Raw genomic sequence first — 25690 nt, forward strand, 5'->3', positions numbered from 1 at the left:
ATATATATATATATATATATATATATATATATATATATATATATATGTACTGACATTGTGTGGTATCAATTACTATAGAAATATTAAATTCGATGGTCTACGATCGAGTATACGATATGAAAAACATTCGAGTAATAATCGCGGTAATTCTGTAGTAAAACTAATTCAAATATACAGCAATTACGACCGTGACTTCTGTGTGGTTCAAGATTACAAAATTTTCTTTTTACTACAACACTTTCGTGTATATTGACTTGGTACTTTTTTTAAACATCAAACTTTCTATTTGCCTTGTTATGTCCAGCCCTTCTACGACAACTTAAAAGAAAAATGACAGGTCTCTTGCACCAACCTAATAACAGTGGACGCAGATAATTTGATTGGAAATTGCAAACTCCTAACTCAGCGAAGCTGCTCCCTGTTAATTAGAATCGCCGGCGAGAAGTCCGTGGAGAAAAAGCAACGCGTCCATCTGGGAGGTCGGCCTGTATACATTTGCACATATGTGCACACGTGCGGACACGTGGATGTGTCTAGGCGGTGTCTATGTGCGCACACGAGCACACTTCGTCGCTTCGTTCTCGAGCACGTATGTCCCGCGTATGTGTGTGCGTTCGCGCGCGCGCGGAGTGCACTTGAAGTTGCGCCGGTGTAGGTGAGCGGCGCTCGTTACGTATCCTCCGGATTTCCACATTGTCGAGTCACGCCAAAGTGCCAGTCGCAGTAAGAGACAAGACAAGCTATATCGGCACTTTGTCCAGCTCGAGACAGAATCGAAGTTTCGCGGCTGCACCGCGCTGGGGTATCAACGGAGACCCGGGGACTCGCTAATGGGATTGTTAAGGATAGATCGAGCTCGGAATTTCAACGAAGTCTCCCGTTACGCGCGCGCGATTGACAGATCGATGCTGGCGCGCTCTGATCTATCCCTTTTAAAGAGATACTGGAGTCGATAATTCCAAAAATGCCGATAACGTAGAGACGATCGTCACCTTGCAAAATAAGGCAAATATCCCAATAATTGAACCTTGTTCCAATGATTGAAACGTTAAAGATATATGTGTATTTAATATTTGCCGCAACGGCAACTGCTGTCTCGTCGATGAAATTCCGCGATAACGACTTATTAACTACATCAAAAGATGTAGAACTCGATTCATAATGAAATTCAAGTTGGAATTTTACGTTTCGTTACGCTCGCTATACGAATATTAAGCTGGGACTTGAAAAGATGGAAAAAAGGAAGAGGAAAATGTTATTGAAACGCAACTAAGAGCCCGTGTGTTACTCGGTCTTTTACGCCGAAATCTTTTTCGGCTCGCTACAGAGAGACGCGATACGATTTTAATTAGCAGAGACGACGCAGGAGAAGCGAAGCCAGAGCGAGGCCAGAGAGAGAGAGAGAGAGAGAGAGAGAGAGAGAGAAAGAGAGAGATGCAGGAGATGAAAAGTAGACCCCGGAGCCAGGTGTCCTGTTAGTGAAGTCGCGCGTCTTCATTCGCTTTTTGAAGCCCACGCGGGCCGGTCATTCAACCGTCATCACTGCACCGAGAGCTAAACGCAAGAGGACGGACTCGCTCACACAGTTAAATTATATAATCCAAGTAAATTATAAATACACAAGGCACAAGTAAGAGCCAGACGCTGATATTGGAGCGAATATTTAATAAACGGCAGGAGATAATGTTTTACAGTGTTAATGCACGCACCGAATAGTTTCTCGAGTTTTGTGACGCGATGAATGTACCTTTCACATTAAAAACAGACTTTGAATTGCAACTTTTAATATTAATGTTAATTAGTAATCATGTCTCTCTACTAACTCATCTTAATTATTGTTAATTGCGCGTATCCTGATTCATTTCAACTTTTGTTTGTCTCGTTATTATTCGTGATTTAATTTTATACTTCGAGCACCTGTTTATATGTACAAGATATCCGACATATCTTGCTACGGAGTCGCGTGCAGGTAGAACATATCAACCTGAGCAAAAGATGTCCTACCATTTTTCAAATATCCACGTGGATAATTTAATGTCGAGATATTAATGAGAAAAGATTGACGAGCCAGGAGCGCGCGTGATGTGGGATGAGCTCTGTGAGCGCGAAATCTCGTCGAAAATGAAATGCGACCGTTTCTTAGCGAAACGTGTACGGCACGCTCGCGAAACAATTGTTTATGTGCCGTTCGCGTCATTACTCCGCCTACAGCTATCAGCCGACATCCGCGCTGAGGTCTATTTTGTTCTCTTTAAGAGAATGCTGAAGCTGAACATTTTACTGACAATATACTGACATTTTTCTGCAAAGTTTATGTCGCATTGGTTATACAGAATTACAAATGCTTTTATGCAATGAAAGTATAACAAAAATAAATAGGAGCATTGCTCAATACGAAAACGAAAAAAAAAAAACACTTAAATGTAAAGCTAAATTTAAATCTCAAGCTGTCAATTAGTGTGATATTTGGTTAATTCAAAAGTTCAGTAATTTGTACATACCGAAAATGTGGATACTCTAAACAAAAAAATTTTGAAGAAGAATTTTTAAGCATTGCTGCACCTTCGTATCTGAATTCAGAAGCTTAAGAATATTCGAAAAGTTTGCAGAAAGATTTCTACATATAAGTAGTTAGATTTTCCGTTGAATATGATAAAACAAAGTAATACATATTTATGTAAGTTCTGTATGTACAAAAAATACAAAAAGGAAAGCATAATTGTATTAGTGATAATCCTCTCTGCGTTATCATTGTTCGAGTTCATCATATCATCCCTTAAGAAGATGTTGACGTTGAACTCCAAAACTCTACGTCAATAACATAGAAAGATAATCGTGACATAATCATATTATCTTTTTTGTATTTCTGGTATATATAGATCTTTTGTGTGTTGCTTTGTTTTAGCATATTTAATGGAAAACTTAACCACACATATACAATTTTTCTGCAAACTTTTCCGATATTTTTAATCTTTTAAATTCAGGTATAAATTGCAGCGCAATATTCTTTGAAATTTTCATGAATGGAGCAAACCTGCAATCAATATGTACAAGCTACAGATATTTTAGCAGGTGAATAATCACATTTGACTGGCAGCGTCTGACAAACTGATTGACATTCGAAATGTTAACTTTGAAATTTTTATCCTTTTTATTACGTATGAACGATGTTCTAACTCATTTTCGCACGTATTTTTATTATGTAAGAGCATTAATAATTCTGTGCAGGCACTACGACGTAAACTATGCAGAAAATCCGTCAGCATTCTGCCGATTCGAACATTCCGACTACAGCATTCTCTTAGTAGTATTTAAAAAAATTGGTAAAAAGGATGCAACTAGTAGAAAATAAAAACTGATTTTTAATTAATTTTAAGCACCCATTAAGAAAAACTAAAAAATCTTAATTTCATGGATTCTTGTATAACTAGAACCGAAAATTAAAACGGATTTTTAATTAACTTTAAGCGCCTATAAAGCTTGAATCTTTTCTATTTTATATAGAAAGACGTATGGACTACCTCTTGGTAAGAGAAACTAAAAAATCTTAATTTCATGGGTTAGGGATTACCCTTGCATAACTAGGGCCGAAAAAATTAAAACTGATTTTAATTAACTTTAAGCGCCTGTAAGACTTGGATCTTTTCTATTTTATATAGAAAGACGTATGAACTACTCCTTGGTAAGAAAAACGAAAAGATCTTAATTTTACAGGTTAGAGATCATTCTTGCATAACTAGAGCCGAATTAATCCGTTTAGCGTGACTCACCACGCGAACGAGAAGGAACTTCCAGCGGAATTGCGCGCTCCTTCGTTCTCCGTTGATTTCATTTTATTTCATTTTATTTTTGCCAACTCCCCTCCCCTTTCCGCGAAGACGCTGTAGTCTCGTCCTTCGAGATCGCGTGCACGGACCGGCCGTCTCTGTCGATGGTATCGGAACGAGTTTGTTCACTCGCTCGCTCACTCGGTCGTTTGGTCGCGCGCGCGTGCATGGGGGCGACATCCAGAAAGTCGGGGAAAATACGTCGGCTCTTCGGATCGTACTTTTTGTCGCGCGGAATGCAATTCGACGTGCTTCCTGTTTACAAGGCACTCGGGTGCACGAAGAAGACCCCGAGTTTCCTTGCTTTGCACGCTTCGCCGGCGTAATTCAATTAATTTTGCGAAATAGCGGTCGACGCTTCCTATCCGACGGCTTCCACTCGGAAGCGTAGCCTGCTGCGTTATTCACGGAGTGCGCTGGAACTGCTGAGCTGATAGGCGGAACTGTACCGGCTTTGGTTGAGCTTCGAATTCCGACGATCGGGAGTGAACCGCCCGATGTAATGTGCTAGATGGACGATTCCCTTCAAGGATGTTTACTCCCTCGCGAGCAGGGGTGTGCGAGAATGACGTCGAAATTCCAATAATCGTACATCTCATTGGGACGCCTCGCACCTCCGTATCAGGATAGCGGCGCGGGATCAGGAACTCGCTCGGGCAATGTTCGAAGAAGCCGTAAGAATATCCTTCCGCGCTCATTTCGCGAAGGATCGACACGCGCACGTGGAAACTGTGCTTCTAATTGGAATGATTTGAATCCTGGAAGGACACAGTCGGCTGATTAAGGATCGTGATGCTTTTTCTCAACGAGTCTCGTTACGCACGTCCCGTGTCCGACAGGAGAATTTGTTTTTCAGGAATTCTCAGGAGATATATTCCCCCAGCGGAAGTAGTGTAGCAAAACTCATCGAGCAAAAGTGTCGCAACCTTTATGTCTGTTTCTACTGACGTCGATTAAACCTTAAGTTGAGTTTGAATTCTATTCGAATAAAAACAAACTCAGGTTAAGGTTTAATTGACGTTGGCAGATACGGATATTAATCAGCCCACTGTAGCGTAACTGAGTAACTTTTATTCATGCTGAAAGCTTTAAGCCCTCCCTCTGGTATTTATTTCATCACCAACAGCAATTTATAATTAAATACATTTATTTAGTTATAACGATTTATAATTGGCACTAACAGTAACACTCCAAGCACTTCTCAAAAAAACATACTGATATAAACATATGTTATATTGTTATATTGTTTTAATTGGTTCTCAAAATCTATTTCAAAATTATCTATGAAAATTATATTAAGAGTAAAATAAAAAAGAGAACAATTACAACTTACGATAAGTGTGTGATTGAGTAAATTTTAAATCAATTTTTTTATAATATATGTCTAATACATAAAATAAACTTGTCCGAATCAAATATATTTATATTTATTTCATCAATTACTGAAATGGGTACGATTGCTTTTCTGTGAGATATTATATGAATGAGTAAAACTTACTCATCTTTATCTTAACCCTAGAACCCTATATATTAAAATGTCATATGAATCCTAAATATGGGTGAATATTAAAATTTGAGTACATATTCTTTCGTTTATATCTCTTGGAGAAATAGTAAAAACGTAATGTTTTTTTAATCAGGGAAGAAATCGTCAAGATATATGATTCCACTATAAAAGTTATAATAAAAATACAAATATAATAAAAATATAAAAATTGGTACAAAGTGTTTTTACACGAAAAGAGAAAATTTGAGAGAAAAATTTTATACGTAGAGAATTTTGAAGCAAGAATTTCTATAGAATATTGTAACCAAAAAATAGTTCGGTATTCTGCACGAGTTAATCCTTTTACTTCAAATATTTTATTTATATTTTAGAAGCTAAAATATGTTATTAAAAATTTGCTACGTTTCTAGTGAAATTTACTTCACTATGAGTCCAATGTGTTTAAATTTTTAAATGCATAAAAAACGTGCAATTTGATCGAAACTCTTTTTACAGAGTAGCTTGTTGCAATTTTAAATTACACGTCATTTAACACGTTTGAGATGAATACATTGTTATTTAAAATGTTTCAACATATTAAATAACTGAAATTGAAACGGTAAAAAAACGTGCAGAGATTGAGTTAAAACAACATACTTGAATTTGCAGTACTCTGTTTAGCAAGATCTCTCTCTCTCTCTCTCTCTCTTATTAAGAGTATATTCCTGCACTACTAACATAATAAAATGAAAAAGAACGTTTATACAAAAGAAAAGAAACTATTAATATAATTCCCGTGTAAAAACAGTAACGTTTGAGAAATTTATCTGGATCAATTTTGTGCATGTTTAAAATTTTCTGAGGTTTTCTGAGGAAATGGTTATCACACTATCTCTAGAGTTGAGGCTTTCCGTATGAGTAAATCTTTCCAGGGCTAATATCAACTGCACGAGCTAAGTGTATATTCGCGCTGCTGAAACATTCGACATTTCAGTCTTCCCGAGTCGAGAGAGAGAGCGTGACGATGCAGTCTCTATGATAAGGGGGTCCCGGTGATAACGTCGCGTTAAATATTTATCGTCGGTGCAATATTTCGGCTACGGCCGGCGTCCACTCAATTAGACATCGCGACGTCATTGGCCGCCAGATAGACGCATTTCGCTACTGGCGTGCCAGCGGGGAGACGTTTTGGTCCGAAGGCCGAAACCGCAGCAGCTTCCTGACCGTAACACGGCGGTTGGTCGTCGCGCACGTTTCTCATGGGTTAATGTCGGCGCCATCTGGGACACGTTGACATCCGGACGCCCGGTGGTACGTCCTCCCTGAGGACGCGCCGGCGGTGTTACGTGGGCCAGTTTTAATCCATCGAGTTTTACGAGTGACATCAAGTCCGCCTGGAATTCCGACGGATCTCTCCGGCTTGATTATTGAATGGAGTCGCGTGTGGAAATCGCGTGCTATCCTCTCTTAGGAAGGGAATATCGGGGCCGCGTGAGGAATATGTGTAGCGATGTCGGTCTGCACATAATTCGCTGATTCATCGTGGAATGATGATAACAAGCGAGCGTTTCTCGACCGACCTCCTGCCTGTCTCGATTGTGATAGTCCCTTTATCGCTCTTTAAAAGTCAGCTGTGTATCATTGCAGGGTAAACATGTCGAGTAATTATTCCCGTAAACATGAGAAATAATGGAACACCATCATGTTCCAATATTCCCTTTCTTCTGTAATTATGAATGGCCCCATACTTGGTGATAATATATATTACAGTTCTGTTTCATATAAATTCTTTTCAATTTCTCATCGTTTTTACGCTGAGAAAGAAAATGTTGGTATTTATAAGCTAAATTAATAACTATTAATAACACAGAGAAACAATTACTATAAATGATGGCCAAGGAAACTATTTCTCTTTTTATTAAATTCTACTATAATATTAGTGGCAACAATTTTATAGCATGTCACTATCATTTTGTTAAAAAAATGTGGATACGAAATAAGTACAATTTTAATTAGATAAGTCATTTTTTTAGTGCAGAAATAAATTTTTAATAACATATTTTAATTTTAAAATATAAATAATCTAAAATATAAAAATCCTAAAATATAAGTAGCACATATGAAATAAAAGAATTAGTGCAGAACATCGATCTATTCCCCGATTATAAAATTCCATAATAACTTTTACTATAAAATTCTCTCTACGTATAGTCGCTTACAAATCGGTTTACACATTTTTTATCGAATAAAGGCTTTAGGTTGTCAATTGAAAATACTATTGAAAGCAATGCAGTAATCGGTTAGACAAGAGCTGAAGTGACAGTACAGAATTATGTACCTTTGTGAAATTTGGAAGAGAGAATTTATTTTAAATTCTAAGAATAATGCTTTGAGTATTTTTATATATTTTCTATCGATTACTGCGCATACATATCAGCAGTGACTTTTAAGGGGATGCTGAAAACTTTACCGATAGAATACCGATATTTTTAACAAAGTAACCGATATTTCTACAAAGTTTACGTTATATTGATTGTATAGAATTACGAATGTTTTTACGCAATAAAAATATATGCAAAAATAAACAGAAGCATTGCTCAATGTGACAAAAACGAAGAAAACACTTTTAATGTAAAATCTGAAGCTATCAGTTAGCGTAATATTTAACCAGTCCAAAAATTCCGCTTGTACATACCGAAAGTGTAGATGTTCTAAACAGAAAAATTTTGAAAAACATTGCTTCGTATCTGAATTCAGAAATTTAAAAATATCATGAAAAGTTTGCACACACACGCAGAAAGATTTCTGCACATGCGTGATTAGATTTTCTAAATATGGTAAAACAAAATAGCACACATTTACGTTAGATCTGTGTATACAAGAAATACGAAAAGCGTGATTGTGTTAGTGACGATTTCTGTGTTATCGATATTGTTCGAGCTCGTCATCGATTTCAGCATCCCCAAAAGTGCAAACCACGATTTGCAACTGACTGTGCAAAGCAGCATGCAATCGCGCTATGATTATGAACATATCGAGCGACGGTATGCCCTTCGTGATTAATATCGCCGGCGGAATCCGAATTAATTAAACGATAAAATGCGTATTTGCGAGTCGAACAGCGAGTTGGAGTTGCGGTCTGCGTAATTTCGAAGCGCACCTCGCGCGTAGACGCCGTGCAGTTCCGGTCAATTAACGTTATAGAACGCACTGGCTTGAGTAACGTCAACGCGAGTATCCGCGGCGACACGCCGTAATGAAGTCATCGTTATTACGAGTAATCACGTGATCCAGTTATAAAACAGTTAGTGGCACGTGTAGCTCGTTGTTGCAGACTGCGTTTGAGTCGTGCGAGGAGAGTCAATTGCCGGCAAGCCGGAAAATTAATCGCTCGGTTGCCACTTGGAACGGTTTATAACCATGCCCGGGCTAATCGCACTCGCCCCCGACTATCCCTCGGTACATCCTGACGTCGATGGCCGGCTGTTGCAGCAGCAACACCGGGCCGGCCGATATATCGTCTTGCAGTAGTCGAATCGATCCTTGTAATCGTCGAAATGTGTTACGTTGGTTTACTGCTATCGAACACCAAATAGAGGTGTCCGATCACTCGAATTCTGTTTACGCTGGACGACCGCGCTTAAAAACACCTGCCCGAGTCTTCGCGTATAAAATTTCCCGTATAAAACATACCTCGGGATTTAATTGAGATTGTCAATTTCCCAAAATATGAATTTTGTTTCTAAAAATTCTCTTTCTCGCGTTAAACATTTATAACGACAAAGATAGCAATTAATAGTGAAACTGTAATTATGAATTTTGGTTAGTAATGTAATATTTTAAATGCTGATTCTAAAATGGGAATTCTCTTTAAAGTTATCTTTTCTAATATTCATTTTATGTGGAAAAAATATTGTAGTAAAAGTTATGTTAAAATTAAAATTACATTTCTCTCTACAATGTCTTTTGAGGAGTTGAATTATACTGAATTTTTCCAACTGTATATTTTATATACCATATTATACTACTTTTATTATTTTTTCTCATTAGAATTAGAGAAAACGCATGTTGACTTTTCAAATAATTTCATTGTTCAGTAAAATACTCAAAATATTTTAAATATTTTTTTTTTATTGAATATAATTGTTGGTATAAAAGTGTATGTGTTCCATGTTTGATACCGTAAAAATATATCGACGTTATCGATTAAAAAAAAAAAGAAACGCTAGTCCCCACAATATTTTTATTTCGATTCCAAATAGAACTCGTCTTTGAATGAGATTTCCAATTGTGAGATATTATAGTGAGATAAGCAATTTCGGAATAAATCTGGACATTTAAATCGGAATCTATACTGTATCCGGGTAAATTTCTATGTGGGATTTGTAGAAATTCTTTGTCGCACGTTAAACATTTATGACCATGTTTTCAAAAATGACAGTGTGAAGCAGTGATTATCTCTTTACGATATTTACGAAAAGACTGAATGGATCATTTCTTGTTTTCCTAAAAAATGCTTGGATATATTCGCGACGGTGAGACCAGCATCTCGAGTGTACGCTGAAATTTGATTAGTGGTGAGTGAATATCCAGGATATTTCTGCGATATATATGTGTATGCATCTTAACACGACACGCGCCGAGGCTTGCAGTGAAAATATGTACGTGTTTACGATCCGTAACTGCCGAGATTCTGTTTAAACCGTGGCGCCAAATAAACGAGAGTTCTATCGACATTTTCATAGTACAGACGGCCTATCGTGTCGCGCATTATTCTTGTCTCCATATATTTTTGCCCGTGACATTCCTGAAGTGAAGAGTGATGATAAGGAAGATTTTAAATCATCCTGAAAGCATCCTGACGTGAAGCATCGCGCGCTACTACGCGTCAATTTGCAGTGCCAACCGCGTCATTCTTTACCGTTTGCATTTCGGTGATGGATCGTAAACATTCGCGATAAGCAAACATTTTCCATGGTTTCTGTTAGCGTGATGAATTGCCAGCGGGATGGACTTTTGCGCGCACCATTTCGCATAATTATAACGAAAAATTGTCGCTCAGTAATAGATGAAGTTACCTGGAGCCCGTAAACGATTTGCCGCGCTAATTGCTTCATTTCGTCCCGCGGATGGCGCGATATCGAGAGTTGCGACAAAGGGACCTTTAATTAGCACCAATTACTTTCGCGTCATGTCGTAATCGGCGAAAGCTGGCGGTTTCGTCTGCAATCAATTGCCCGAAATTTCGTATATAAGCAGTGCCTACCGCTGTTACGGCGCTTTTACGTTGATAGATCGTATCCCGCACAGATAATAAAAATCCGATTGTTCCGCCATGAGAATTACCGCGTGAATTACATTACGCTATGTCCACAGATAGACTTTCATGATTATCATGACGTGAGATAATCGATGATAGGCGAATTCTACTACTTTTTGAAATACACTAATGAAGTAAATGCAATGTACATTGAATTAATTAGTAAAGAACAATGCTGAAAAAGCGACAAAATTTATCTATAAGGGAAATCTATGAAATCTTTATATTTTTGAGTCTGCTGAAATAGCAGCAGAGTCGAGTATGAAACTTAAAATTGTCCAAAATATGGAGAAATTTATTAAAATGCAGTTTTTTTTTCAGGAAAACCTCGTACATCACAGATACTTTTTCAATAAACGATTGGTAATTGTAAACCAAAGAAATTTTTTTAATTGTTTTTTTCATTGATATTTTGATGAGTTTAACAGATAGTTCTTGATCATTTGACATGTATTTGCAGCTCTTATTAACCAAAACTTATTCCTCTCTTTTGCTTGTCACATACTCTCAAAAAATTCAAAAGCTACTTTTCTGCCATATAAAAGTGGTTTATATTGTATCACGAATAACGATATGAATGTCATTAGCTAGCTACTAACTCCGCATATGAACGTTACTTTCGATTGTTAAAAAATATCAATAAAAAAAGACTTTTTTCGTTCGCAATTGTCAATCCTTCATTAAAAAGTATTTACTGAAAAATAAAGATTTTTGTGAAAATTTTGCAAATTTTGATCATTCTGTTTGTATTTCTATTGTATGTTTGGAAAGATTTGGGGTCGGACGAGCCATTTTGTGGTGAAATACGAACACTTTAGAACATTTTAGAAATTCCAATTGAAATTAGCCGGTTAAATTAGGTTGAATTTCAACCGGTCAAAATTATCACAATTTCTGGTCAATTTAAACAGAGTCCTGGTAATTTCAATCGGAACTTCTGAATTGTTCGTATTTCACCAGAGACCGGTTCATCCAACCAAATTTTCTTTCGCCGCGTGTGATAAGTGTCATGTGTGCACTACTCACAGGAGACGCAGCAACCTTTACACAGGTCGACCTGCCGAATTTATGCACACCCGTCCATCTGAGAGACGAGCAACAATGCGTTTTTAAAATGACATCATTCCAATCAACGAAATCGCACACATTCTCAAATAGACAGTGCGGAACGGCCAGAGGACGCGAGCGGATCCATTTGTTACACCGACTTCCAATTAACGAACGAGAGCACAGGGTCTCGGACCGGGTCGACACTATCGCAGATAGATGCGCGCGCGCGAGATATCGAAGCGTACTGCTGCACACGTCCGTTTATCTCCCGCGCGAGGCAAATTTGCTTCCTTCGTCAGGCTGTGCAATAAACCCCCGATATTCGCACGCTTTCGAGGAGGCGCCTACTTTAACGGCTAATATTTCCATCTACTAGTCGTCGCAGTCGCGGTCTAATCCTCGCGCATCAACGCGCTAGCGAGCTAGCAAGGGAGGGCGCATCAGAGCAAACGCGGCCTATTTATAATCCCCGACTACCCGACGCAATTTTCCCAGTCTAACTATTTTGTTACACACAGTTTCATCACGGTCCGTCGTCGTCGTCGTCTTCTTCTTCTTCTTCGTCTGACGCTGCCCTCTTGAGCCTTTCATATCCTACTCTCTCTCTCTCTCTCTTTCTTTCTCTGCTCTCCGTTTCTCCAGCACCTCCGTGCCGAAGGGGTGGTATACACCTTCTCACCTTTTCCCGCGCTCGTCCGTGGATGTCGCTCGTCCCTCTCGCACCGCCGCACCGCAGGATCGTAAAAGGCCGGAATTTCTGTTCAAACATCTGCAAAGCCGCGCTCCGGGGCATCTGAGTCCCTCTAAAGCTTCATACAAATTCATGACGGGGCGCCAACCAGGACCGCGCGCGCTTGCTCGCTCGCTCGTCGGCACTATCCCTCCAAGTTTTCGGCGGGGGTGTGTATGCATGCGCGTGCATACGTAGCGCGTTTATATAGCCCGGTATAGTTCGTAATATTATTTAATACCCTTCGCGCGCGCGCGTCAGTGCGGGGATCGTGACGCGGTAAAATTCCGCGGATTAGTCGGCGTTTTATTAATACGCGTTTCGCCCTTGTATGTTGCCGCGCGCACCCCGTCGATACAGCCGAGAGCAAACCGTCAGTCGGTCGGTCGATGGTCGTTAATGGACGAGTTGCGAGAGAATAGAAGAACTCGAGGGCGTTAAATGGAGATGCTTTGAAGCCGAGTCATCTGCTAATAAGAGAATTCAAAGGCGGATTATGACAATCTACTAATATATTATTCACCTTCAGTTGCTCGGAATCATCTGCGAATAACTTGCTCCATGGTAGAGGTGGAAAATAAAATAGCGTCTCCTCGGAATAATTTATTTTCTACGAACCCATTTCCCTATTCTGAGAACCTCAATGATCCATGAAAAAATGGAGTGAAAAGAGACATTAAAAATGAAGTTACATTAAATTAAAATTCCGTTCGGTGGCTGAAGAGAATGTTTCAAAGGCCAGTAAAAAACACATTTAATTATATCTGATCGTTTTTTAAAAATGCTCCGTGAAACGATTAAAGTGACGGGAATTCTCTCGCTTCAACAATCACGCCAGTTTCCACTCTCGTTCTACCCCGTGTTCATTACTTTCGCAGCGAGGCAAAATGCTCGAGAGCAGTCTCGTGTCGATAATGCGATATCTTCGACTCTTCACGATCGCATATCATGATTCGCTCATTTGTATAAGATGCAGTTTATATATTTTGTAAGTATATTATATTTTATTTTAAGTTTATATATTTTAAGGTGGAATAATACTAAGATGGATGAAGAGAGAAAGAAAGAATTCGATAGAAAAATGTTGATAACGCAAAGACGATTGTCACTAATATGATCGTGCTATCCTCTTCTATGTACAGTCGATTAAAAGGTTGCCCGTAATTTTTGAGGTAAGTTTGTGAATTCCTCATCTTATCCAATGGGAAAATTCGTTTTCCAATTGAAGAATGCTTTCAGAATAAGAAAAACGAGTTTACAAACTCACTAAAAAAATTACGGACAACTTTTCAGTCTCCAACTGTATATTTTGCACCGAAATAGCTTTAACATTTTTTCCATCAGCATCAATCGAAAATCTCGACCACGCACAACGCACATATTTGTGCATCATGACTGTTGTTTATTCCGAAAAAGTGGTTATCTAAAAACAGCTGTGACATTGATAACTCCCCATACTATATGTATAAGGCAGGTTACTTTCTGAAAGTAAATAAAGTGTCATATAAAAACGTTCTCGTAAAAGTTAAAAGTGATTAAAAATATTTTACAAAATGTATCTTGATTAAGGAGAACTGTTCCCAGTCTCCCTTATTAAGCAATGCTCCGATTTATTCTCGCGTATTTTTATTATGTAAGAGCATCCTATCATTCTGTGCAACCTATACGGCGCGTAAGCTTTACAGAAAGAAAATTTCATATTCCATTCGGTAAAGATTTCAACTTTTCAACATCCCTTTAAATGCCTTCGTGCCGTCGGCTGAACATTCGCGTCCGCGTTTTTACCAAGGTATCATTAATGTTTCCTTTGACAGCTTTTTTGTTGCGCGCGCGCGCACTCACACACACACACACATACACACAGAAACGCATATTCACGTCGTCGTATGTTATTTCATAAAGGCATAGGCGATTCCGATGGATTTCCGTCGGGGTCGCACGCACTACAAAAAATATTTTTCATATACCAGCAATAATTAATATCGGCAAGAGTCCAGCCTGTATGTTTATATCTCACATACGATGCCTCTTTGGCACTGTGGGCGAGCCCTCCGCATCGGCGAGTGCAAGTTTCATTGCAAATCGTCGTTAAAAATAACTATCAGTGTTTGCTCAATCCAGTGTATCGATTTGCATCCGGGCTTTGAGCTACTCGCTATCTAAATATTCCCAGACCCGTTGAAGAACGGCGGAATACATTAATATCGGATGAGTTGATGGCGAAATGAACTTGTATCGAGCACCGATGCCGCCACGATCAAAAACTCATTGCAAATATTTTATCCGACATATTGCATCCGAGGTAGCTAAAAGAGGCCTGCTTGAGGCGTATCAGTCACCAGCCGATCAATGCTTCGCTTTGGAGGCTCGTACCTGACGAGGTAAAAAATTATCGCCAAGGTATAAAAAAATTTAGCGTCGCCCCCTGTCGCAATTTTTATATTTTTTTATTATTATTGTTACTGTTATATATTTCTCGTTTGTCACTTCTCACGTCATCGCGATTCCGAGTCGCGATTGGATTCACGAGTAAATACGAGCCTCATGTCGCGCTTCATGGTTGTTCTTTGCGCGACGCAACGCATTATTTCCGTGAATTTTCGCGAATATAATCGTTCCTCTTGATTCCGGAGACCGCGACGCTAAACTTCGATGACAGCCGGTTATGTGGAATTATTAACGTAGCATGAACATTTTTGTACAAATTTATATTAATATATTTCGATATTTGCACTTTATCTATCCCTCTGTATTTACTCTTTTCCGACCGCCGTTCAAATGTATGAATCACCATCGAATCCTGGCATCGACTAACTGCACGGTCAACGCAGTCTCGTATGGGAAATTTCGTAGGATTTAACTGGGATCCAGTCCGATTCCCCAAAATAATCACTGAGGGTCTGGCTAGAAATCCGCATGGAAATTTCCCACACATTCCTAAGTATCGTATAGATTCCGATCGGGTTATCCAAGATTGGGAAAATATTGGACAGAGTAGAAGGAATCTACTCTGGGTTCCCCACTTACAATTAGATGTATCGCATTGCGACATTAATTGGAAATCTCATTCTTATCCCAATTACAGAAAATTTTCTGCAATTGGGATCTATTTCTATTTTCTGAATAATTGAAGTTGCGATTCTAAGTGGAAAACTCAAAGGCAGAAGAAAAGTTGTGTAAAAAGAGTAAAAGAAGTAAAAGAGACACAGAGAATAGTGAAGTATCTCGAGCAAAAATGTATCTAGTAAAGCAGATTTCAAGACTAGTAGCTAGATAGTAATGACTAGATAACTTTTCTAACCAGTCATTAGCTTGTGATTGGCTAAATATTCCTATTCAGTCTTTTGAATGTCAGGACTATCTAATATCTATATCAATTACATAAATAGTGGCTAGATGAAAAAGATTACACAGTAATGAGATAGAAAATCATCGGTAAATCCTGAATAGAAATTGGATATCAGAACTGTCTAGTACTCATTCCAATTATAGTTACAAGTTACTTTTTTGTATCTAGCTATTAGATAATTTTTCTGGTGCAGCCACTAGGAGAAGTGAGCGTTACATTCCTAGCTAGTAGCGATGTAAGACCCAACTTTTCTGTGAAAGTCAAGCTCAACTTTTCATTATTAGACAATCATTAGATTCAATTTCTGTTCGGGATATAAAGTAATTAGTACTTTCATAATTATAATTTGTGGAAATATAAAGTTGTATATTCTCATAACTGAGTCATTTTTATAACTTACTGATTGTTAATTGTAAATTGCAATACATTGAAATGTACAATGTAATGTTGAAGTTTTATATTTTAAGTAAAAATATAATATACAGAGTATTCCAGTTCTCGTAACTTTAATTTATGTCGGCAGGTTCTCAGAACAACTTGGGGTTAATTTTTTTTAGTGAAAAAAATGGATTTTCATCTCTCAAAAAATTTTCAGATAAAAAATTTTCTATGGGAATGTTCTAAACATGCGATTTTAAGTAGAAACCCCAAAGTTTTCCCCAAATATTGCTTCACAGGTCTTTATTTTAGATAAAGATTAGAATTAAAGGAGACATGTGTTGGCTACCTAAATAATTATGTTATTCTGCAAATATTTAAATTGTTTCAAAACAATTTCATTCAATATTTTGAAGCCGATTTCGGCATTACGAACAAAACCTGTGTTGTTTCTGGGAACATCTTGGGAAATTTTTATGCCGGGTGTATCGTAGCGCGAAAGAGTAAAACGAGAAACCCAACGAGAAGACAGAGGAATCAATCTCACCGGTCGAAGGCAAGCGTTCTCGCAATACTCGTCAATACTTTCGTCCGTTTTCACGCGCAACGCTTGTTCGGCCGCGAATATTGGCGGATATCGTACACGTGATCGTTCGGTACACCAACAGGGCGAGTTTATCGGCGGGTGTTATCGCGTCATTCGGTATCCACGAGATCGGCGGGCTTGGATTTCGCGCGTTCTCTCAATTATTCGCGCCGATCGATCGGCTACACCTTGCCCTGCCAGCCTGCCTTCCTGCCAATCGGCGTTGCACAACATTGTGTGTCCTCTCTCGGTTAGTACTGGTGGCAAGGCGGACCTGGCAGGGCATGCGTCTCGTGAAAGAAACATCGCCGCCCGTTCTAATGGCCGGGGGGGTTAATCGCGACCAGAAGGCGAGCAAAGCCGGAGTAAACCAGCCGAAAGATTTATGAACGTCACCGACGTGGAGGAGGCGGAAGGGGAGAAGGAGGACGACGTATCGCCCGGGCCGATCCGCGGCATTCTGAAGCTTCCTTTATGGCCCGGCGTTTGTTTCGATTTCGTTAATTGTCATTACGCGGACGCGCTAAGCCCCGTAGAATCGATGTTGATTGCTCGCTCCTCCTCCCTCCTCTTCCCTTCTCACGATCGCCTGAAGGCTTACGGTATCGTTTATGGTGCGGGAGGTAACAGTCGTCGAGGGTGTACACGTGTGCGCACAACAGCTCTGTCGTTTAGGCGCGTGGAATAACGTTACAATGGCGTCGTTAAAGATACAGTATTGTTCGAAACGGCAGGGATAATGGAGGAATAATACTCAACGATCGCGCGCGCATGGATGCGAGAGAGAGAGAGAGAGAGAGAGAGAGAGAGAGAGAGAGAGAGAGAGAGAGAGAAATATTGTACGTCGAGTCGCGCTAATTAAGAATCGCCCGGCGATTGTTGAGACTCGCCGCGGTAGCGCGTTATCGGATTCGTGGTTCCGCGCGAAGGGTAGTAAATGTCATTACGGAGTGGTAAATATCACGTCGGGCTAACGGGCGGGAATCCTTTCTCTTTCCGTCGGCTTCCTCTGCGGAGCGCTTCTTTCTCGGTCGATGGAATCCCGTTCGGTCATCAATTCCGCGTAGTCGAGCGGCAATTTATTGGGAGAGGGAGCCGGTCTATATCGCGATATACACGAAGCGGCGCAGCCGGCCGCGTGTTTCATTATTGCGCGTGCGACCGACGCGGATATGAAGCTCGCGCCAAGTATCATAAATAATTCGGCAAAGCTTGCCTATTAACAGACACGTTGGTGGAATATAAATGTCGCCGTCGGTCCGACTGGTTAATTGCACTGATCGATCCTGCCAGTTGTCGCGGCGAGTTATCAGGCGAAGCGCTAAGCGTACCGTTACTCACGACATTCGTTTGCGAGAGAAATATCGCGGTGAAAGCTTTCTTTTCACGTATAAGGAATTTCTTGGGATCTAATTCGCGCAGACGCAGTCCGATTCCTCAAAATAATTGTGACTTAAATTTAGGCATTCTAATTGGAACCTACCGTCAGTGTTGCATCGGGGAAAACCTTGGGAAATTCTTATCCTCTTTCTTTTGGGCCATTCTTGCTGCAGTGGAAAAAACAATACTGTAAAAAGGCCAAAATTTGCTCATAAGGAAAATTTATAGAACTGGGTTATCTTTATATTTTTTGGCTTGCTAAACTCGAATATGAAACTTAAAATAGTCCAAATCCCGAAGAACTTTATGAAAGTGCAGTTTTTTTTACAGAAAAACCTCTTTTTCAGTGAATACTTTTTAATAAATGATTAACAATTGCTTTGAATTTAATGAATGATGAACAAAAAAGTCTTTTTTATTGATTTTTTTTATTGATATTTCTATGAGTTTAATAGATAATCCTTGATCACACTTAACATATACTTGCAGCTTTTACCGACAGAAACCTACTCTTTTTTTGCTGTTATATATATATATATATATATATATATATATATATATATATATATATCTCCTAATATTATCGAATAAATTTGACGACTCTGGGATTATTAATCCTTTATTGCATTCCTTCGTTATTTCTTCTTTCTCTTTTTACCTCACCCTCTTTGCATTCCTCCCCCTTCTCTCTCTTTCTCTCTCTCGCCTTCTTTCTCTTATAACACTTGTAATTTTACTATAATTTTATTTCTCTAAAATATAAGCTCCGCCGCGAACTCAACAAATTCAAAAGTATCTTTTTTGTAATAAAAAAGTGATTTATGTCACATCATGAATAACGATATAAACATGCCATTAGCTAGCTGCTAACTCCGCACATTAACGCTGCTCTCGATTGTACGTTATCTCCCCCGTACTACTATTCACAGAGCTGCGAGAATAAGTCCGGTGATAAAAAATCATTCGTTAAATTAAAAAGACATCAATAAAAAGATCAATAAAATCTGTAAAAAAGGACTTCTTTTGTTCACAATAATTAATCGTTCATTAGAAAGTATTTGTAGAAAAACTTTTCTGTAGAAAAGCTACATTTTCACGAAGCTTCCCGGAACTTGAGCAATTTTAAGTTTCATATTCGAGTTCAGTAGGTCCAAAAAAAGATAGCCCGATTTCATGTTTTATTTGTGGATAAATTTGACCCTTTTACAGCATTGTTCTTTTTTAAAAACCGCTGCTCTTTAAGAGAAATCGTGCGAAAGGATTCACGTTATCACGTTCCAGCGCTCGCTTGAGTCGGATGGTTTTTGTTAACAGCGTGACGAATGTAAATGATGAATTTTCTCCGTCACCCGCAACAAGAGCGACTCTCGATGCCGCCGATTTTTCGTAACGAGACGCCAATCGTTCCGCCTCGTCTTCTCTGCGCGACTCGCTTCTATATCGAGCTGTGCCGGCTCTTTCTCCGTAATAATAAAAGGACACCGCAAGTTCCCTCGTAAATCGTCGCCCGATGCAACGTAGACACGAAGCCGACGCATTCATCTTCGCCGATAATGACAGCGAAAATCGCGATCACGCGAGTCTCGCTTAATAGCCGCGTCGCCGTGAGCTACTCGTAACAGTCACATGGTGACTTCACACGAAACTCGCTCCGGCAAAAAAGGATCCTAATGGAAGAAAAATCCTAACGTTATCGAGTAAGTTTGACGACTCTGGGACTATTAACCCCTCACTGCACATTCCCCCGTTTCTTCTTCTTCCTTCTCTCTTTACCTCGCCCTCCCTCTTTGTCCTTCTCTCCCTCATCCTCTTTCTCTCGTGACTCCTATAATTTTACTATAATCTTACTTCTCTAAAATATAAGCTCCGCTGCGAACTTTCATAATAGACCAACGTAGATATCCGGGGGCGTAAATCACGCGGCAATAAAAACGGCCGGATATTCCGGGGCTCTTGCAAGTTCGCTACTTCGTTCGAGCGCGCCGGTCTCCCCATATCGGATCGATACATTAAAAAAAAAGGTTTGGTAATAACCATCAGGCCTCTGGATAATAGTTGCCAGATGCTTTGATGAAATAGCCTCATACAACGTGTAGGTGAATACAATCAAATAATTTGGTTAACAAATAACCTTAGCAAGACTTGACGTTTGTTTTGTCAAGATTTGATGATTGTTGCCGAAACTTGGTTGCTATTACCAATCTATGCGTTACGTATCGCCAAACAATTTATTTAAATAAAACTATAACGTTTAGTGATATGCTTATCATATTATGTGATAAAAACAAGAAATAACCAAATACTTTGGTAATAGTCAAACTACCGGATGATTATTATTTACCAAACTCAAAAATGCATTTACTATTATTTACCAAACTCAAAAATGCATTGTTTTCAGGCAACGTCAGCATAAGAATTGATTCCTGAAGCCAGAAAGAAAAACACTCTGCCATATTTTACTATTTTTTTGGCTGGCGCAACCATTCTTTTCTTTTCCATGCATATTTACTAGCAAATATTGAAAACAACTCAACAACAATCGATATGCGACGAATATCAATAGGTGATATATATTAATATAAACACAGTTGATACAGTCACCAGATATTTCGTTGCTTTAATAAAATAAATATTAATAGTTACCAAATATTTTGTCAAACAGAATTTTAACACTTACCAAATATCCGATAAGAGTCATAACATACTTAACAATAGATGTTAAATATTTGGCGACTACTATTAATTTCGGTTTATCTTAAGCATTGACAGGAAGGATATGTTATCTCTCTCTCTCATATAATAACATCTCTTACGAGATCGACTCTTTCGTTCTTTCTCTCTCAACTTACATCTTAGAGGATTTATAAACATTGTGTTGCGAGATTACTGTCGAAGCCTCGATGACCGAATAGAAAGGCGTCCCGCCCGGAAAGTGGAGAGGTTTCAAGTTCGAGTCCTGGCGGAAGCAGTTTTTTCGCAGCATATATAAGGAATCTATTTGAGTCATCGGTTTATTTGGGGGGTTTTAGGATTTTAATAAAAAATATATATATAAAAATTGGGACTCAAGGATCGGTCTAAGTATGGAAGGTTGATTCTCCGTGTACGATAATCGAACAATTTCGATACGCGCGTTTAACATACTGGATTTTATCCTCCCACAATCATATTAATATTAAAAAGTAATATTAGTATTTAATAGCACTAAGACATCCGTGCTTGCTCCTTATGTGCCGTATCAAATATCACTTTAGCTATTAAAACTTTTAGTCCACTTGACTGCGATTAAGAAGTCTTTCGTACACGTCAAACTTACTATATATTTGGTCATTATTATCACATTTGGTATTAGTTACCGAATTTTTTCATTCGAAATTCTGTAACTAATAATTACCAGTCTTTTTTCAGTGCGGTAATGCCAACCAAATCGAATATTTTAGTTCCAAGCGCAGCAATAATTTCTCCGAAGCACGCACATGCCGCCACGCATAACGCCACTCGATGTACGTAATTCGTGATCTTCGCGGCGGAGGCTGGCCGAGTGGTAATTCTCGATATTCGTGGTTACCGGTTATCCGTACGTTGTAAGCGAGCGCTCTCCATCCCAGCGTTTGATTTCGTCCTTGCGGTCGGAGGCCGGTCATTTACCGTGCGCGGGCGCGGCAAGCAGAATTCGCGCAGATTCGGTTGCGAAATTTCGTGCCGAAGTATTTGCATAGCCCGTCCTAACGGGCTCGCGCGAGATAACAAGGATGAAACGCTGTTTACCCATTTAGCGCGAAGGCGCCTGTCCGTTTCCCCAAACTATATTTGCGCCCTCGACCGAGCTGAATCAATTCCCGCTTCTGGTTTCAGTGGCCATGTATGATGGCGAGCAATTAAACTTGACGAGGATCACGCGCAACGAAATGGGCGCTTATCTCTGCATCGCGACCAATGGTGTGCCGCCTACGGTCAGCAAGAGGATCACCGTGGACGTCGAATGTGAGTTTGTTGCCGGCATGTCCAGCATTATTATTGCGTTTGTGCGTCAACGAACAGCGCGAGGAGCCCCGCACCTACGCGTGTACGTGTGTCCATCTCGTGTGGAGGCGCACCACGTTCTCACCGGCGAAGTGACGCGCGCCTGCGGCTCGTGTGATGCGAGAATTATAATTGTACGAGGTTACATGCTAAATGCGCGGCAATAAACGCCTAACTACGTGGATATTTAATTCACAGATCCATGGCCGAGTCGTTCGTTCGTTCGTTCATTCGCTCGCTCGTTCGCTCGCACGGAAAGTATCTGCCAATTGCTCACGTGAAAATTTGATAACGTAACTTCCGCGCCGGCGTCAGTTCTACCATCGCCGGCCCGACGGGCAAATCGCGTTATTATAATTCATGTCGGTGTCATGATTACACGCGGTAACGCGAGAATAAACCGTTACGCTACGCGTGTGTGCATGTGTGTGTGCATGTATGTGCGTTTGTATGTGTGTACGTTGATAACGTAAGATACAAAACGGTAGCACGTAGCGCGTACACGTTGGAGAGCTTAATTATCGTAATAAGTTACGTAAATTGGTCGCGAGAGACCAGTTACGATCGCGAGCGCAAAATGTTCGCGAGACACTTTAGCTCGCGCCGACTCGTTCGTACCCGTGTAAAGTCGTCGCGCAAATAGCGGCGCGCATAAATGGCGGGGAAAACTTCCTTCAGAAGAAAAGAAGCGCGCGCGAGAAAATCAGCCGTCCTCGTGAGCGCTTTGGAACATATCCAACGGAGCTAATGATTCATTGAATAAATTTTAAACGTCATACACAGAAAAATACATGCTGCGTTCGACTAAGTGCTGCTTGTTTCAGATATTTCGTAAGTTTATAAATCCATAACACACACACAAGTTTCTGTCCACTATAAACCTTCATCTTTAGTGTGTTCTTTGCTTCCTGTTTCTTTCTCTTTATTTCTTTCTGATTTAAACCTCAAGCTTTTAATCAGAAAAAGGTGGAAAACAAAAAACAGGAAGCAAAGAGCGTATTGTAGATCAGATCACTTAAACTTTAAGCCTTAACCAGAAAAAACAGAACAAAGAAGCAAAGAGCACATTGTAGGTTAGGCTAAATATATTGTAAGTTTAAAAATTTATCATAAATTCATCGTTTATATTCAAAATACGTTCTGAATCCTGGTAAATATAGTCACGAAATTGACGTTATCTTTTTGAAGCTATAAACGTTTTCGTGCGAGAACGCTTAATTACAAATTAAAGTTTATGCTCAAAATAAACTTTCAATACATTCCATTTCCATTCATTAAAAATCTATTTCACAGAGCAAATATCATTTTTGGTATTAGCAAATCACGTAAGTCTCAAAGAAAGTTAAAATAAAACGAAAATTTGTTTTGCTTGCCACGCAGAGTACAGTCAACTTTTTCTTTGATAAAATTTTATAATATTATAGCAGAAAGCATAAATTCTTTATTTGATAATTCTCATGATAATGAGACTTTCTCAAATTAGTGATGAATGTACTTTAAGACTATTTCATTAAGAAAATATTCTTTGTTGGAAATAATCAATATTAGCATTCAGAATGTATTTTAAATAAATCTATTTATGATAAACTTATGATAGATTTGCAGCACTTATATAAACTTATGAAATACTTGAAGCAAGTAATATTTATTTGAATGCAGTAGAAGATAATTAGCACTTCAAAGAACAAAAGTAAATTATGAGTAATCGTTTTCTTCGTAGTAGAATGATACTTTTCTATATATATATATATATATATATATATATATACACACACATATAAATATATGTTGCATTAAAATAAATGTTACTTGCTTCAAGTATTTCATAAGTTTATCCGCAAATATATCATAAGTTTATTGTAAGCACTGACAATTTACTCAAAATACATTCTGAATTCTAATAATTCTAATAATTTCAAAATTTCAATTAAGAATATTAAATTAACCCTTTAAGTATCACTGGTATCAATAGGAGCCACTTAGGATCGGGCAGTTAAAACCTTATAAATGTGCTAGAGTGTTTTTGACAATATTTCTTTAAAAAACTAGAATGTTCCATGAATTATGCGCCTTAAAGGGTTAAAATAAAAATTCGATTTGTGTATGTATGCTTACTAGAAAAAGTCAAAACAACTTTTCCCCCAATAGTTTTACAATATTTTTGCAAAAGAAATAAATGTTTCTTTGAATAGAAGATAATGAGCTTTTCTAAAATTCTTGAGTATACCTTAAGACTATCGTCAAGAAAATATTTCTTGTTAAAGATAACCATCACTCAAAAGATGAGAAATAAACTGAGTAAGCGCTTTTCTTAACAGTAGAATAGAGAAAAGCGGTAGAAAAGAAAATATTTTTTCTTTCTAAGCAGTGGGATACTTTCTATGTGTATGTACCCACAGTCAGGTGGCTGTCTCGCTACGGCGGATTGTGGCTCGTGTATTGTTTAAATTTCACGAATTGCAACGCGCGCAGAATCGTCGCGTGAGCAGCGGCGTGCATAAATAATAAGTGAGCGTTTTTCTTCAGAAGAGGAGAAGAAAGTCAGCCGCGGATGAGAAGATCAGGCGTCCTGGTCGGTCCTTTGGAATCTATCCAACGTAGGCAACGATTTATTGAATAAATTTTAAACACTTCGTCATATATACGAGCACGCGCGCGCCCACACGTGGCCGACCCGGCGCGACGGTGGATCCCGGCGGCGGCGGCGGCGGTTCGTGTATTGTTTAAATTTCATTTCACGAATTGCAGCATGCGCGCGAGCGCAAAGCCGCGCGTGCACACGTTGCCGTACCTGGGCGCACGTGCTCCGTCGAATACGTGTATCAGACAACAGCACGAGGAGGAGTACGATAGGGCGCAGCGCGGGCGCGGAAAGGGCGGCTGGCTAGGGATGTCGGAGGGAAAACGCCGGCGGGAAAACCCGGGGGAAATACGGGAAGCCCGGCACAAGCCGTCCCGTCGGCCCTGGTCATTTTTCCCTTTTATGCGTTTCATTCGTTCGTGTCACTTCGTATGCTTGCACCCGCGTTGCGGCGGCTCCGTGTGCGTGCGCGCGCGCTCGCTGCTCCGCTGTTGTTGAAGAAAGAAAGCGACGGGGTGGCTGGCTGCTGAGCGGGTGGGCAGATAGGTAGGTAGGTATGAACGTGGTCCGACGTTACAGGGAGAAAGAGAGTCTGGGCGGTATCTCTTGAATATTTAGAAGGCGGGGGACATATCTTATTTAGACGAGAGCGGGGAAAACATCGGTTTCCTAGGCGTGGCGCGGCGCATTTCGGGTCATAGCAGACGCTTCAGAAATCGTCTTCCTGCGCCAACAGCGTGCCACCTGTGATGCACGATGTACGTGCGTAGGGATTTGCGGGGGGACTGTCTTGTAAAAGTTTCATTGTATGTAACGAGACGACCGAGCCGAGGAAAATTCTTCGGTGTGATCTGATTGTCGATGTGGTCCTCCTTTCTTTGCCTCCTTCCTGCTTTTTCTCTGTCACTCTTTCTCTTTCTTCCGCGCGCGCGCGCATAAGAATCAATAATTCATTGATATTATGACTCTCCCCCCCCCCC

The 25690-nt window shown here is 39.6% G+C and overlaps 1 protein-coding gene across 1 annotated transcript in view; it reads left to right on the forward strand.

The window, feature by feature from the left end:
• Nucleotides 1-25690, forward strand: part of LOC116847839 (lachesin-like) — a 549068-nt gene that overhangs the window by 411019 nt on the left and 112359 nt on the right. Inside the window, exon 7 of the mRNA XM_032823310.1 lies at nt 21962-22090. Coding sequence (XP_032679201.1) covers nt 21962-22090 — 129 coding nt within the window. The remainder of the gene's footprint in view (nt 1-21961; nt 22091-25690) is intronic.

Source organism: Odontomachus brunneus, unplaced genomic scaffold, assembly GCF_010583005.1.
Source record: "Odontomachus brunneus isolate Ranch 3 - 2012 unplaced genomic scaffold, Obru_v1 Obru_scaffold_001, whole genome shotgun sequence".
NCBI classification, from domain to species: Eukaryota; Metazoa; Arthropoda; class Insecta; order Hymenoptera; family Formicidae; genus Odontomachus; species Odontomachus brunneus.